This window comes from Ambystoma mexicanum, chromosome 6q (genome assembly GCF_040938575.1).
Source record: "Ambystoma mexicanum isolate Mex_15411 chromosome 6q, UKY_AmexF1_1, whole genome shotgun sequence".
Taxonomy (NCBI): Eukaryota; Metazoa; Chordata; class Amphibia; order Caudata; family Ambystomatidae; genus Ambystoma; species Ambystoma mexicanum.
Genome location: NC_090937.1, coordinates 1,664,069,533 through 1,664,084,070, shown reverse-complemented (window position 1 = coordinate 1,664,084,070; position 14,538 = coordinate 1,664,069,533). Strand labels below are relative to the sequence as shown.

The window sequence follows — 14,538 nt, the reverse complement described above, 5'->3', positions numbered from 1 at the left end:
TAAACTTGTTGCTCGCATTAACCCTTCGTTTACCTGCCATTGTTTCACTTTTCATCCACCACCCTCCTTTTTTTAAATTTTTTTCTTCTTTTAAAAAACCTCTTTCTCATGTTTTACCTAGATTCCTGTGTTCCTACCCGTTGCCAATCAGAGCCCCCATCTGCCTCCTTTCCTCAATGTATCTATTCCGACGCCCTCTGTGCCTCTTTCACCCTAATGTGCACTTCCCTCACACCAACATTGCATGCACACTCGCTCTCTTACACACATTCTCTTGCAGCCGCTGCCTAGCATACAACCACACAACCTCACATCGTCCTTATGCATCGTCATACCATCTCTCGTTCTCAGTCTCCTGCTTATTCCTTTTTATCACATGAACACAGGGACCCAGATTGTCAGTGTTGTCCATTACCTTTGTTGCTCCTTCTTTTCTTTCGGCTCCCCTTTCCCATTTGTTTAGCACGTTCATCATTTCACCCCCCCTTGCCAATATGACCCTCCATTTACCATGTGCCAATTACGACACCTTAATGACCCCTTCTGCCTCCATTCCCTGCACTGAGCACCCCCTCCCCCATCCTATTACCAACACTTTCTTGGCCCCTTCCTCTCTGCAACTCCCGAAGTCCTCACTTCACGCCTCTGTTTACTTTCCCAACTGTACCATATTCCTCTGGCTTCCCCCTTCGACTTTGTCAACCTTTCACTGGACCTCCCGGTTGCAAATCTGAACGGCCATCTGTCTTCTAGCCCCGTGTTTATTTTGACTCCCATATTTCTCTTCCATCATGTACACTTGCAATTACAGTGAGTTTTCTCACACTGGCTCAGCATGCACACCCCCCCCTTACACTCACAATGTATTTTAAGCTGTCTGTAACCTTGCCGTGATACCTCAGGGTCTGGTCGAGTAACACATGTAATAAATAAAAAATAAATAAAATCTCTCACACCCTTGCACCCACACTCACCCTCTCAAACACTTGTTCCTGGTGCGCAGCATGCATGTTCACCCACGCACGTCTTTGCACATACCTTTTCTCTGTCACCCTCACGCTAGCACTTTACCCTGGCCCCCAATGTCATACCTGGCCCCATGAACACCACCACCCAGGGCTGCAGAGGCAGCACCGGCACCACCACTGCCCAGGACCTCAGCGGCAGCACCACCCCCGCCACCCAGGGCCCAGTGCAACCAACACCATCACCCAGGGCCTTACACGCAGCACCGCCCCTTATCATGCCCTCAGTGGCTGTGCCGCCGCCACAAACCATGCACTCAGCTGTAGCACTGGCCTAACCAACATCACCTTCAGAGGCAGCACCACCCATTCTCTCAGCAGAAGCATCACTCTCACCAACACTTCCACCCATGCCCTCTGTGCTAACTCCACCAGCACTTCTATCTTCTTCTACAGAGGCGGCACCACTCATTCTCTCAGCAGAAGCATCACTCCCACCAACACTTCCACCCATGCCCTCTGTGCTAACTCCACCAGCACTTCTATCTTCTTCTACAGAGGCGGCACCACTCATTCTCTCAGCAGAAGCATCACTCTCACCAACACTTCCACCCATGCCCTCTGTGCTAACTCCACCAACACTTCTATCTTCTTCTACAGAGGCAGCAGCACTCATTCTCTCAGCAGAAGCATCACTCTCACCAACACTTCCACCCATGCCCTCTGTGCTAACTCCACCAACACTTCTATCTTGTTATCCAGAGGCAGCACCACTCATTCTCTCAGCAGAAGCATCACTCTCACCAACACTTCCACCCATGCCCTCTGTGCTAACTCCACCAACACTTCTATCTTCTTCTACAGAGGCAGCACCACTCATTCTCTCAGCAGAAACATCACCCTCACCATCACTTCCACCCATGCCCTCTGTGCTAACTCCACCAACACTTCTATCTTCTTCTACAGAGGCAGTACCACTCATTCTCTCAGCAGAAGCATCACTCTCACCAACACTTCCACCCATGCCCTCTGTGCTGACTCCACCAACACTTCTATCTTGTTCTACAGAGGCAGCACCACTCATTCTCTCAGCAGAAGCATCACTCTCACCAACACTTCCACCCATGCCCTCTGTGCTGACTCCACCAACACTTCTATCTTCTTCTACAGAGGCAGCACCACTCATTCTCTCAGCAGAAGCATCACTCTCACCAACACTTCCAGCCATGCCCTCTGTGCTAACTCCACCAACACTTCTATCTTCTTCTACAGAGGCAGCACCACTCATTCTCTCAGCAGAAGCATCACTCTCACCAACACTCCCACCCATGCCCTCTGTGCTAACTCCACCAACACTTCTATCTTGCTCTACAGAGGCAGCACCACCCATTCTCTCAGCAGAAGCATCACTCTCACCAACACTTCCACCCATGCCCTCTGTGCTAACTCCACCAACACTTCTATCTTGTTCTCCAGAGGCAGCACCACTCATTCTCTCAGCAGAAGCATCACTCTCACCAACACTTCCACCCATGCCCTCTGTGCTAACTCCACCAACACTTCTATCTTGTTCTACAGAGGCAGCACCACTCATTCTCTCAGCAGAAGCATCACTCTCACCAACACTTCCACCCATGCCCTCTGTGCTAACTCCACCAACACTTCTATCTTGTTCTACAGAGGCAGCACCACTCATTCTCTCAGCAGAAGCATCACTCTCACCAACACTTCCACCCATGCCCTCTGTGCTAACTCCACCAACACTTCTATCTTCTTCTACAGAGGCAGCACCACTCATTCTCTCAGCAGAAGCATCACTCTCACCAACATTTCCACCCATGCCCTCTGTGCTAACTCCACCAACACTTCTATCTTCTTCTACAGAGGCAGCACCACTCATTCTCTCAGCAGAAGCATAACTCTCACCAACACTTCCACCCATGCCCTCTGTGCTAACTCCACCAACACTTCTATCTTGTTCTACAGAGGCAGCACCACTCATTCTCTCAGCAGAAGCATCACTCCCACCAACATTTCCACCCATGCCCTCTGTGCTAACTCCACCAACACTTCTATCTTCTTCTACAGAGGCAGCACCACTCATTTTCTCAGCAGAAGCATCACTCTCACCAACACTTCCACCCATGCCCTCTGTGCTAACTCCACCAACACTTCTATCTTCTTCTACAGAGGCAGCACCACTCATTCTCTCAGCAGAAGCATCACTTCCACCAACACCTCCACCCATGCCCTCTGTGCTAACTCCACCAACACTTCTATCTTCTTCTACAGAGGCAGCACCACTCATTCTCTCAGCAGAAGCATCACTCTCACCAACACTTCCACCCATGCCCTCTGTGCTAACTCCACCAACACTTCTATCTTGTTATCCAGAGGCAGCACCACTCATTCTCTCAGCAGAAGCATCACTCTCACCAACACTTCCACCCATGCCCTCTGTGCTAACTCCACCAACACTTCTATCTTGTTCTACAGAGGCAGCACCACTCATTCTCTCAGCAGAAGCATCACTCTCACCAACACTTCCACCCATGCCCTCTGTGCTAACTCCACCAACACTTCTATCTTGTTCTACAGAGGCAGCACCACTCATTCTCTCAGCAGAAGCATCACTCTCACCAACACTTCCACCCATGCCCTCTGTGCTAACTCCACCAACACTTCTATCTTGTTATCCAGAGGCAGCACCACTCATTCTCTCAGCAGAAGCATCACTCTCACCAACACTTCCACCCATGCCCTCTGTGCTAACTCCACCAACACTTCTATCTTGTTATCCAGAGGCAGCACCACTCATTCTCTCAGCAGAAGCATCACTCTCACCAACACTTCCACCCATGCCCTCTGTGCTAACTCCACCAACACTTCTATCTTGTTATCCAGAGGCAGCACCACTCATTCTCTCAGCAGAAGCATCACTCTCACCAACACTTCCACCCATGCCCTCTGTGCCAACTCCACCAACACTTCTATCTTGTTATCCAGAGGCAGCACCACTCATTCTGTCAGCAGAAGCATCACTCTCACCAACACTTCCACCCATGCCCTCTGTGCTAACTCCACCAACACTTCTATCTTCTTCTACAGAGGCAGCACCACTCATTCTCTCAGCAGAAGCATCACTCTCACCAACACTTCCACCCATGCCCTCTGTGCTAACTCCACCAACACTTCTATCTTGTTATCCAGAGGCAGCACCACTCATTCTCTCAGCAGAAGCATCACTCTCACCAACACTTCCACCCATGCCCTCTGTGCTAACTTCACCAACACTTCTATCTTCTTCTACAGAGGCAGCACCACTCATTCTCTCAGCAGAAGCATCACTCTCACCAACACTTCCACCCATGCCCTCTGTGCTAACTCCACCAACACTTCTATCTTGTTATCCAGAGGCAGCACCACTCATTCTCTCAGCAGAAGCATCACTCTCACCAACACTTCCACCCATGCCCTCTGTGCTAACTCCACCAACACTTCTATCTTCTTCTACAGAGGCAGCACCACTCATTCTCTCAGCAGAAGCATCACTCTCACCAACACTTCCACCCATGCACTCTGTGCTAACTCCACCAACACTTCTATCTTCTTCTACAGAGGCAGCACCACTCATTCTCTCAGCAGAAGCATCACTCTCACCAACACTTCCACCCATGCCCTCTGTGCTAACTCCACCAACACTTCTATCTTCTTCTACAGAGGCAGCACCACTCATTCTCTCAGCAGAAGCATCACTCTCACCAACACGTCCACCCATGCCCTCTGTGCTAACTCCACCAACACTTCTATCTTGTTCTACAGAGGCAGCACCACTCATTCTCTCAGCAGAAGCATCACTCTCACCAACACTTCCACCCATGCCCTCTGTGCTAACTCCACCAACACTTCTATCTTCTTCTACAGAGGCAGCACCACTCATTCTCTCAGCAGAAGCATCACTCTCACCAACACTTCCACCCATGCCCTCTGTGCTAACTCCACCAACACTTCTATCTTCTTATACAGAGGCAGCACCACTCATTCTCTCAGCAGAAGCATCACTCTCACCAACACTTCCACCCATGCCCTCTGTGCTAACTCCACCAACACTTCTATCTTCTTCTACAGAGGCAGCACCACTCATTCTCTCAGCAGAAGCATCACTCTCACCAACACTTCCACCCATGCCCTCTGTGCTGACTCCACCAACACTTCTATCTTCTTCTACAGAGGCAGCACCACTCATTCTCTCAGCAGAAGCATCACTCTCACCAACACTTCCACCCATGCCCTCTGTGCTAACTCCACCAACACCTCTATCTTGTTCTACAGAGACAGCACCACTTATTCTCTCAGCAGAAGCATCACTCTCACCAACACTTCCACCCATGCCCTCTGTGCTAACTCCACCAACACTTCTATCTTGTTCTACAGAGGCAGCACCACTCATTTTCTCAGCAGAAGCATCACTCTCACCAACACTTCCACCCATGCCCTCTGTGCTAACTCCACCAACACTTCTATCTTCTTCTACAGAGGCAGCACCACTCATTCTCTCAGCAGAAACATCACTCTCACCAACACTTCCACCCATGCCCTCTGTGCTAACTCCACCAACACTTCTATCTTGTTCTACAGAGGCAGCACCACTCATTCTCTCAGCAGAAGCATCACTCTCACCAACACTTCCACCCATGCCCTCTGTGCTAACTCCACCAACACTTCTATCTTGATCTACAGAGGCAGCACCACTCATTCTCTCAGCAGAAGCATCACTCTCACCAACACTTCCACCCATGCCCTCTGTGCTAACTCCACCAACACTTCTATCTTCTTCTACAGGGCAGCACCACTCATTCTCTCAGCAGAAGCATCACTCTCACCAACACTTCCACCCATGCCCTCTGTGCTAACTCCACCAACACTTCTATCTTGTTCTACAGAGGCAGCACCACTCATTCTCTCAGCAGAAGCATCACTCTCACCAACACGTCCACCCATGCCCTCTGTGCTAACTCCACCAACACTTCTATCTTCTTCTACAGAGGCAGCACCACTCATTCTCTCAGCAGAAGCATCACTCTCACCAACACTTCCACCCATGCCCTCTGTGCTAACTCCACCAACACTTCTATCTTCTTCTACAGAGGCAGCACCACTCATTCTCTCAGCAGAAGCATCACTCTCACCAACACTTCCACCCATGCCCTCTGTGCTAACTCCACCAACACTTCTATCTTGTTCTACAGAGGCAGCACCACTCATTCTCTCAGCAGAAGCATCACTCTCACCAACACTTCCACCCATGCCCTCTGTGCTAACTCCACCAACACTTCTATCTTGTTATCCATCTTCTTCTACAGAGGCAGCACCACTCATTCTCTCAGCAGAAGCATCACTCTCACCAACACATCCACCCATGCCCTCTGTGCTAACTCCACCAACACTTCTATCTTCTTCTACAGAGGCAGCACCACTCATTCTCTCAGCAGATGCATCACTCTCACCAACACTTCCACCCATGCCCTCTGTGCTAACTCCACCAACACTTCTATCTTATTCTACAGAGGCAGCACCACTCATTCTCTCAGCAGAAGCATCACTCTCACCAACACCTCCACCCATGCCCTCTGTGCTAACTCCACCAACACTTCTATCTTGTTCTACAGAGGCGGCACCACTCATTCTCTCAGCAGAAGCATCACTCTCACCAACACTTCCACCCATGCCCTCTGTGCTAACTCCACCAACACTTCTATCTTGTTCTACAGAGGCAGCAACACTCATTCTCTCAGCAGAAGCATCACTCTCACCAACACTTCCACCCATGCCCTCTGTGCTAACTCCACCAACACTTCTATCTTGTTATCCAGAGGCAGCACCACTCATTCTCGCAGCAGAAGCATCACTCTCACCAACACTTCCACCCATGCCCTCTGTGCTAACTCCACCAACACTTCTATCTTGTTATCCAGAGGCAGCACCACTCATTCTCTCAGCAGAAGCATCACTCTCACCAACACTTCCACCCATGCCCTCTGTGCTAACTCCACCAACACTTCTATCTTGTTATCCAGAGGCAGCACCACTCATTCTCTCAGCAGAAGCATCACTCTCACCAACACTTCCACCCATGCCCTCTGTGCTAACTCCACCAACACTTCGATCTTGTTCTACAGAGGCAGCACCACTCATTCTCTCAGCAGAAGCATCACTCTCACCAACACTTCCACCCATGCCCTCTGTGCTAACTCCACCAACACTTCTATCTTCTTCTACAGAGGCAGCACCACTCATTCTCTCAGCAGAAGCATCACTCTCACCAACACTTCCACCCATGCCCTCTGTGCTAACTCCACCAACACTTCTATCTTCTTCTACAGAGGCAGCACCACTCATTCTCTCAGCAGAAGCATCACTCTCACCAACACTTCCACCCATGCCCTCTGTGCTAACTCCACCAACACTTCTATCTTCTTCTACAGAGGCAGCACCACTCATTCTCTCAGCAGAAGCATCACTCTCACCAACACTTCCACCCATGCCCTCTGTGCTAACTCCACCAACACTTCTATCTTCTTCTACAGAGGCAGCACCACTCATTCTCTCAGCAGACGCATCACTCTCACCAACATTTCCACCCATGCCCTCTGTGCTAACTCCACCAACACTTCTATCTTCTTCTACAGAGGCAGCACCACTCATTCTCTCAGCAGAAGCATCACTCTCACCAACACTTCCACCCATGCCCTCTGTGCTAACTCCACCAACACTTCTATCTTGTTCTACAGAGGCAGCACCACTCATTCTCTCAGCAGAAGCATCACTCTCACCAACATTTCCACCCATGCCCTCTGTGCTAACTCCACCAACACTTCTATCTTCTTCTACAGAGGCAGCACCACTCATTCTCTCAGCAGAACCATCACTCTCACCAACACTTCCACCCATGCCCTCTGTGCTAACTCCACCAACACTTCTATCTTCTTCTACAGAGGCAGCACCACTCATTCTCTCAGCAGAAGCATCACTCTCACCAACACCTCCACCCATGCCCTCTGTGCTAACTCCACCAACACTTCTATCTTGTTCTACAGAGGCAGCACCACTCATTCTCTCAGCAGAAGCATCACTCTCACCAACACTTCCACCCATGCCCTCTGTGCTAACTCCACCAACACTTCTATCTTGTTATCCAGAGGCAGCACCACTCATTCTCTCAGCAGAAGCATCACTCTCACCAACACTTCTCTCAGCAGAAGCATCACTCTCACCAACACTTCCACCCATGCCCTCTGTGCTAACTCCACCAACACTTCTATCTTGTTATCCAGAGGCAGCACCACTCATTCTCTCAGCAGAAGCATCACTCTCACCAACACTTCCACCCATGCCCTCTGTGCTAACTCCACCAACACTTCTATCTTCTTCTACAGAGGCAGCACCACTCATTCTCTCAGCAGAAGCATCGCTCTCACCAACACTTCCACCCATGCCCTCTGTGCTAACTCCACCAACACTTCTATCCTCTTCTACAGAGGCAGCACCACTCATTCTCTCAGCAGAAGCATCACTCTCACCAACACTTCCACCCATGCCCTCTGTGCTAACTCCACCAACACTTCTATCTTGTTCTACAGAGGCAGCACCACTCATTCTCTCAGCAGAAGCATCACTCTCACCAACACTTCCACCCATGCCCTCTGTGCTAACTCCACCAACACTTCTATCTTCTTCTACAGAGGCAGCACCACTCATTCTCTCAGCAGAAGCATCACTCTCACCAACACTTCCACCCATGCCCTCTGTGCTAACTCCACCAACACTTCTATCTTCTTCTACAGAGGCAGCACCACTCATTCTCTCAGCAGAAGCATCACTCTCACCAACACTTCCACCCATGCCCTCTGTGCTAACTCCACCAACACTTCTATCTTCTTCTACAGTTATTGCTTACAACTGATTCAGTACAGTACATCATGCATTCTGACCATCATTTCACGTGCAGCGTGAGATGATGGTCAGAACCAGGCTGGTTTCTGAGTGCATACAGTGCCAGTGGAAGACAGTGTAGCCATCCTTTCTTCAGAGTAAGCTTCAACCTGGCTATCCTTTCCTTTAACAAGCCGTTGAGCTTCTCACATATGCTGTTCTCTTGAGGATGATACGCTGAGGAAACCTGTGCTTTATACCAAGCAACAAGCTGATCTGTTCAAATACTGCATTAACAAAATGGGGACCATTGTCTGATCTCATGATTACACACACTCCCCATCTGGGAAACACCTCCCTCGCCAAGAATTTGGCCACACAGGTAGAGTCTGAGTGTGTACATGGACCTGCTTCTATCCATCTAGAGAATGGACACTCAACAACAATTAGATACCTGTACCCGTTACATACTTGAATCATGTCGACGTAGTCGATATACAAGTGCTGAAAAGGCCCATTAGGCCTTGGGATAACTCCTCTAATTACATGTAGTGTATGCCCAGCCATGAACTTCTGGCAAATTATACAGTTCACCATGAAAAATTCAACGTATTCTGCCAAGTAATCGTTGCTGCTAGATTTTTCTTTGTCATGTGCGCTGGATAGTGTAACTTTTCCAGTGCTATCTTCAATAAGGCTATAGGCATCACCGGTTTACCAGTGCTATTTTGTTGCCACAAGCTCTTGGAGGGGTTTAAAGAACACCCTTGTTGCTTCCATAGGTTCTTCTCCTCCTGTAGTGCCTCCCCCTGAAGCTCCACTAACTGGGTACTGGCTCGCTTCGTGCAACAGTCATTCTCTCATGCACATCAGTTATTTCCACACTCATGATTATTTTGTCTTTAGTCGCCACACGCTTGGCTTCAGTGTCTGCTGCTTGATTTCCACGTGAGAGTGCCTTGTGCCTTGATGAGCCTGTCCTGGGTTGCGTGCTGCACTGGTGTGCCATCCGCCTAGAGGTAGCCCCTCCTTTTCCAGCGCACTAAGCCTGCATGCACTGTTGACGTCACATAGGTAGAGTCACTGTACACTGTCACTTCCTGGTCTGCGTGATTCTCGAGCACCAGTATCAACGCCAACAATTCTGCAGCTTGTGCTGAATAGTGTGAGGGTAATCGTGCACTAATGAGTACTTGAAATTCCCCATTTGATTTGTGCTTCATCACAGTGGCACCTGAATATCTTTGTCCATCATTTTGATCGATCCTCGAAGAACTGTTAACGAAGACGATTTGTCCTCTTTTACTCTGGGAATCTCATCATAGAATTCTTCATAGTTTGCGCAATCATGTTTTGGCTCTCCTTCAGTGACTGGTTCTGCTATAAACATAGCTGGGTTCACTATTTTACATTGAACTATTTTAATTTTTGGATTTGGTATGATCACTTCATAAGCAGAAGCTCTCTGAGATGTCAATGTGCCTTTAGGTTTCTCTTAAATGGCAAATAGTGCATGCTCAACGAATAACGTCATTGGGCATCCCATCACAATGATTGTAGCCTTCTCTATGGCGAAAGCTGTGGCAGCCAAACTTTGTTTGCACGGGAAGTGACCCCTCATCACTGGATCTAAATTGCCACTGTAGTATGCAAAGGGCTTGTACCCCAGCGTGGTTCTCTTGTGTGAGTACTGCTGTCATAACACTGCCATTCATGTGTGAAAACAGGTAGAATTCCTCTGCATAAGCGGGAATCCCTAACACTGGTGCCGTACAAATTAACTTTTTTAGTTCAACAAACCCTTGTTCCATACTCTCAGTCCACACAATTTTTTCTTTTATTGCCCCTGCTTTCTTCAAGGTTTGTAACAAGGGTCTGTATCGGAACTGTAGTCAAAGACCCATGGCCTGACATAGTTGCATAATCCGAGAAAACTCTGCATTTGTTTTATCGTGTGTGGTTTGGCTGTCTTTGAAATGGCTTCAGCTCTTTCAGGGGTAACCCTTTTCCCCTCGTGTGGGATTAGCTGGCCTATATACAGCACTTCTAGTTGACAATATTGTAACTTCTCCTTGTCAACTTTATATACTTTCGTGGCCAGTATAGTCAATATTATTTTCTTGCAGCAGTCTGCAATAGTGTGCAATGGTCAACTGTATTTCAGACCATGGCTTTGCCTCAATCCCTACCAGTTTCTTGAGCTGCTTCTGTACCTTTTCTGGCAGCTCTTGGCACAATATATGGTAAAACACGGGTATAGACTTCCCTCGAAATTTCATGAGTTTCCAGCACCCAGGAGTCTTGGAAATTCTGAATTTAAATCAAAGGATCATCTGACTCCTTCATCTTCCGTGACATTAAAGCTCCAATATCAGAAGTGTCAGGGTATAGCACTCGAAGCACGTTCCATACCGTGGTTCTGCAATTGTTAAACAGTGCTCAGTCATGCGTGGTATTAACTGTATCACTCCATTAATGGAAGGTCAAATGAAACTGAAGAGCGCATTTCCACTCTTGAGGATAGATTGAAGGGTTTAAAGCATATGCAGCACAAATGACTTCAAATGGAATCAGACATCACTAACCTAGAAGACAAAAACAGAAGAGATAACATTAGAATATACAGAATTCCAGAAAGATCCAACCTCAATGACCGTACTAAGTTCCTATGTCAGTGGATTCCTGAATTATTAAAAAGCTCTTTCACTCTGGCTCTGGAATTGCAAAGAGCGCAAAGAATCAGTCTTCAATTCACTAACAATGCCTCTCCTAGGCCTTTCATCACCTGTCTCATATGCCATCAGCAAGCACGTTTCATTCTTCAGACAGCTAATTTCCTCTAACTTTTCAGGGCAATAGAATTTGCTTTTCTCCAGACTCCTACTAGGATGATTATTACCTCCTCGCCTCCAAATAGCATCACCAGTACTCTAATCCTGAGGAAACTTTTGACCTAATCAAATCACGTGAGTCTTCGCAGATGGATTCCTCGCCCACTGTTCTGACTTGAGTGTCGTGTAGACAGTAGAAACCTCTGTCCTCAAGTGACGCACAGGGGAACTAAAAGAAACCCGCTGTGCGACCTTTGGGGCCACAGGTGGGAGATGTTACTTCCTGGATCCACGGAACCTCTGGAACACCAAGGCTGCTGTCAAAAAGAATGAGGTTAAGTACAAGGCAATTACAGTATATAATCACGATACCCGAAGAATCTGAATAGCCTTACCTATCCGGTGTTTGGAAAACCCAGGAAACCTAGGAGGGAGGTTCGAGACTCAGATGAGGCGGTCCCTATAACATGAGGACCGCAGACAAGTGTGAATGCGGGATGAACCACCTGTAAGACTGAAGGCGTGACTTGAATCCCAAAAAGGAAATTACGTAGAAGTTCAACAAGGTACCAAGGATGATCAGAAGGCAAGTCAGGTTTGTGTCTGAAATCCAGCAGCAGGTAAACAGTTCCAAGCAAAGGTACAAAGGGGTAATCCGAAGGAGTCCACGAGAAAGTTCCAGGATCAAGGTAAACCAGAAAAGCAAACCAAAACGTAACGCCAAACAGGGTCTGAAGACAGCTGAGAAGCAATGAGTGTTCCGTGTCTCATACCTTATATACTGTGCGTTTCGGGGTCATGTGACGTCCACCAAGGTCACGTGAGGAACGCCACTCTGGATCACGTGATCGGCGTGGAGATGTAACGCCGCCCCTTCTGCTGTATGTTCTCCATGGCAACTGCCAGTGCAGGAAGGGTTGCAGTCGAGCCCGTACACCATACCTGCTACGAAGCTTTCGGTCCTTTGGGTAAACCGAATCACATGAGCCTCGAACCCTGAATGGAGGTGTTGGTGAAATGTGAGCAGTATTCTGGTGTGCAGTGGGTCGGTGTGCAGAGGATCTCCTAACATAGCCCCCCCCAAAGGCCCACGACCCCGTGGGCAGGACGGGTGATCCCTATGGAAGCGGGCCACCAACCGAGGAGCGTCAAGATGCAGAGCGGAAACCCAAGAACGCTCCTCCCGTCCATAACCCTTCCAATCCACTAAATACTGGAGCCTACCCCTAAACCAGTGAGAACCCAAAATGGCTGACACTTCAAAAACATCAGGGGAGGCCAGGGACACCGGAGCTACAGGGGCACGGAGGCGGGAAGAATCAGGACAAGGCTTGAGGAGAGAGACATGAAAAACAGGATGGATACGCCAAGAACTCGGGAGAACCAGACGAAAAGCCACCGGATTCACAACCTGAGAGATCACATATGGGCCAACGAAACAAGGCAGTAGTTTCCGGCAACCCACCAGGCGAAGGTGACGTGAAGATAACCAGACCCTAGAACCCACCACCAGGGGAGGAGCAGCCAGGCGCTTGCCGTCAACATGAGCCTTCATAGAAGCCTTCACTTCAGTAAAATGGACCACAGTACTAGCATGAACAGCAGACAGATCCCTAAAACAAGCCGTGGCCGCAGGATTCAAAGAGACAGAAGCATCAGGGACAGGCAAGACCTTGGGGTGTTGCCCATAGAGGGCGTAGAAAGGAGAAAAACCTGTAGCAGAATGAGCCGCGTTATTGTATGCGAACTCAGCAAGCCGTAAGGCGCTCAACCAGGAGGCCTGTTGCTGCAATATAAGACACCGAAGATACTGCTCCATAGATTGATTCGTCCTTTCGGTCTGCCCATCAGTCTCAGGATGATAGGCCGAGGAATACCTGGTATCGATGCCAAGTAATTTAGTCAATGATCTCCAAAAATGAGAGGTGAATTGCGACCCTCGATCAGATACAATGACCGAAGGGAGTCCAAATAACACAAACACATGTTCAAAAAACAAGTCTGCCAAGACTGGAGCCGAAGGAATACCCTTACAAGGAACAAAACGAGCCATTTTTGTGAACGTGTCCACCACCACCCAAATGGTGTCAAAACCTTGTATCTTGGGGAGATCGGTCACGAAATCCATTGTCAGTGTATGCCAAGGTCTTGGAAGTACCGGAAGTGGAAGCAGCAGCCCAACTGGTCGTCCTCTTCGATGTTTAGCCTGGGCACAAACAGCGCATGAATTGACATAGCATTCCACATCGCGCTTCATAGAGGGCCACCAACACCAGCGCTTTAGGAGATCCAAAGTGCGCTCTTGACCGGGATGGGCAATAAAGGGAGCATCATGAGACCACTCAAGGGCCAAGTTACGAGTGTCAGGCGTGGGAAGAAACAGACGTTCATGTACGAAAGGCAAACCATCAGAATAAACGGGGTCCCAATCCCGCACTTGATCGGAATGATTGCTCGTCCAAGCTCGTACAGAATCATAAATGACAAAGAGGGAGTGCAGAGACAAATCACATGACTCTTTCCAAGAACCGTATCAGGGAAGGTTGGCAATTCAACCCCACCCGGAGAACGTGACAAGGCGTCCAATTTTCCATGTGAGTTTCCAGGACGATGCATAATGTGGAAATCAAAAGCGGAAAAGAAAAGATGCCACTGGACCTGTCTGCTATTGATGCACTTTAAGGAGGCCAGATCCTGTAGATTTCGATGATCTGAGTATACAGTGATTGGATGTTTAGCCCCCAGAAGATGATGGCGCCAGACACGAAAGGCGTCCATGACAGCCAGGAGTTCCTTCTCCGTTACAGTAT

General features: G+C 48.7%; 3 protein-coding genes across 3 annotated transcripts; all 3 read right to left on the bottom strand.

The window, feature by feature from the left end:
* Positions 1–1,299: 1,299 nt before the first annotated feature.
* On the bottom strand, positions 1,300–1,683 carry LOC138515424 (sericin-1-like). Its single transcript, XM_069630269.1, has one exon. The coding sequence runs from the start codon at positions 1,681–1,683 to the stop codon at positions 1,300–1,302; it is 384 nt and encodes a 127-aa protein (XP_069486370.1).
* Positions 1,684–1,719: 36 nt separating this feature from the next.
* Positions 1,720–3,315, bottom strand: LOC138515423 (uncharacterized PE-PGRS family protein PE_PGRS54-like). Its single transcript, XM_069630268.1, has one exon. The coding sequence runs from the start codon at positions 3,313–3,315 to the stop codon at positions 1,720–1,722; it is 1,596 nt and encodes a 531-aa protein (XP_069486369.1).
* A 3,719-nt stretch (positions 3,316–7,034) lies between these two features.
* Positions 7,035–8,120, bottom strand: LOC138515422 (uncharacterized PE-PGRS family protein PE_PGRS46-like). Its single transcript, XM_069630267.1, has one exon. It carries the CDS (start codon positions 8,118–8,120, stop codon positions 7,035–7,037), a length of 1,086 nt encoding a protein of 361 aa, XP_069486368.1.
* Positions 8,121–14,538: the final 6,418 nt, after the last annotated feature.

Bases quoted from the DNA above. Each gene is read 5' to 3' on its own strand.
- LOC138515423 (XM_069630268.1), bottom strand. From the start codon at position 3,315: ATGGGTGGAAGTGTTGGTGAGAGTGATGCTTCTGCTGAGAGAATGAGT.
- LOC138515422 (XM_069630267.1), bottom strand. From the start codon at position 8,120: ATGGGTGGAAGTGTTGGTGAGAGTGATGCTTCTGCTGAGAGAATGAGT.
- LOC138515424 (XM_069630269.1), bottom strand. From the start codon at position 1,683: ATGGGTGGAAGTGTTGGTGAGAGTGATGCTTCTGCTGAGAGAATGAGT.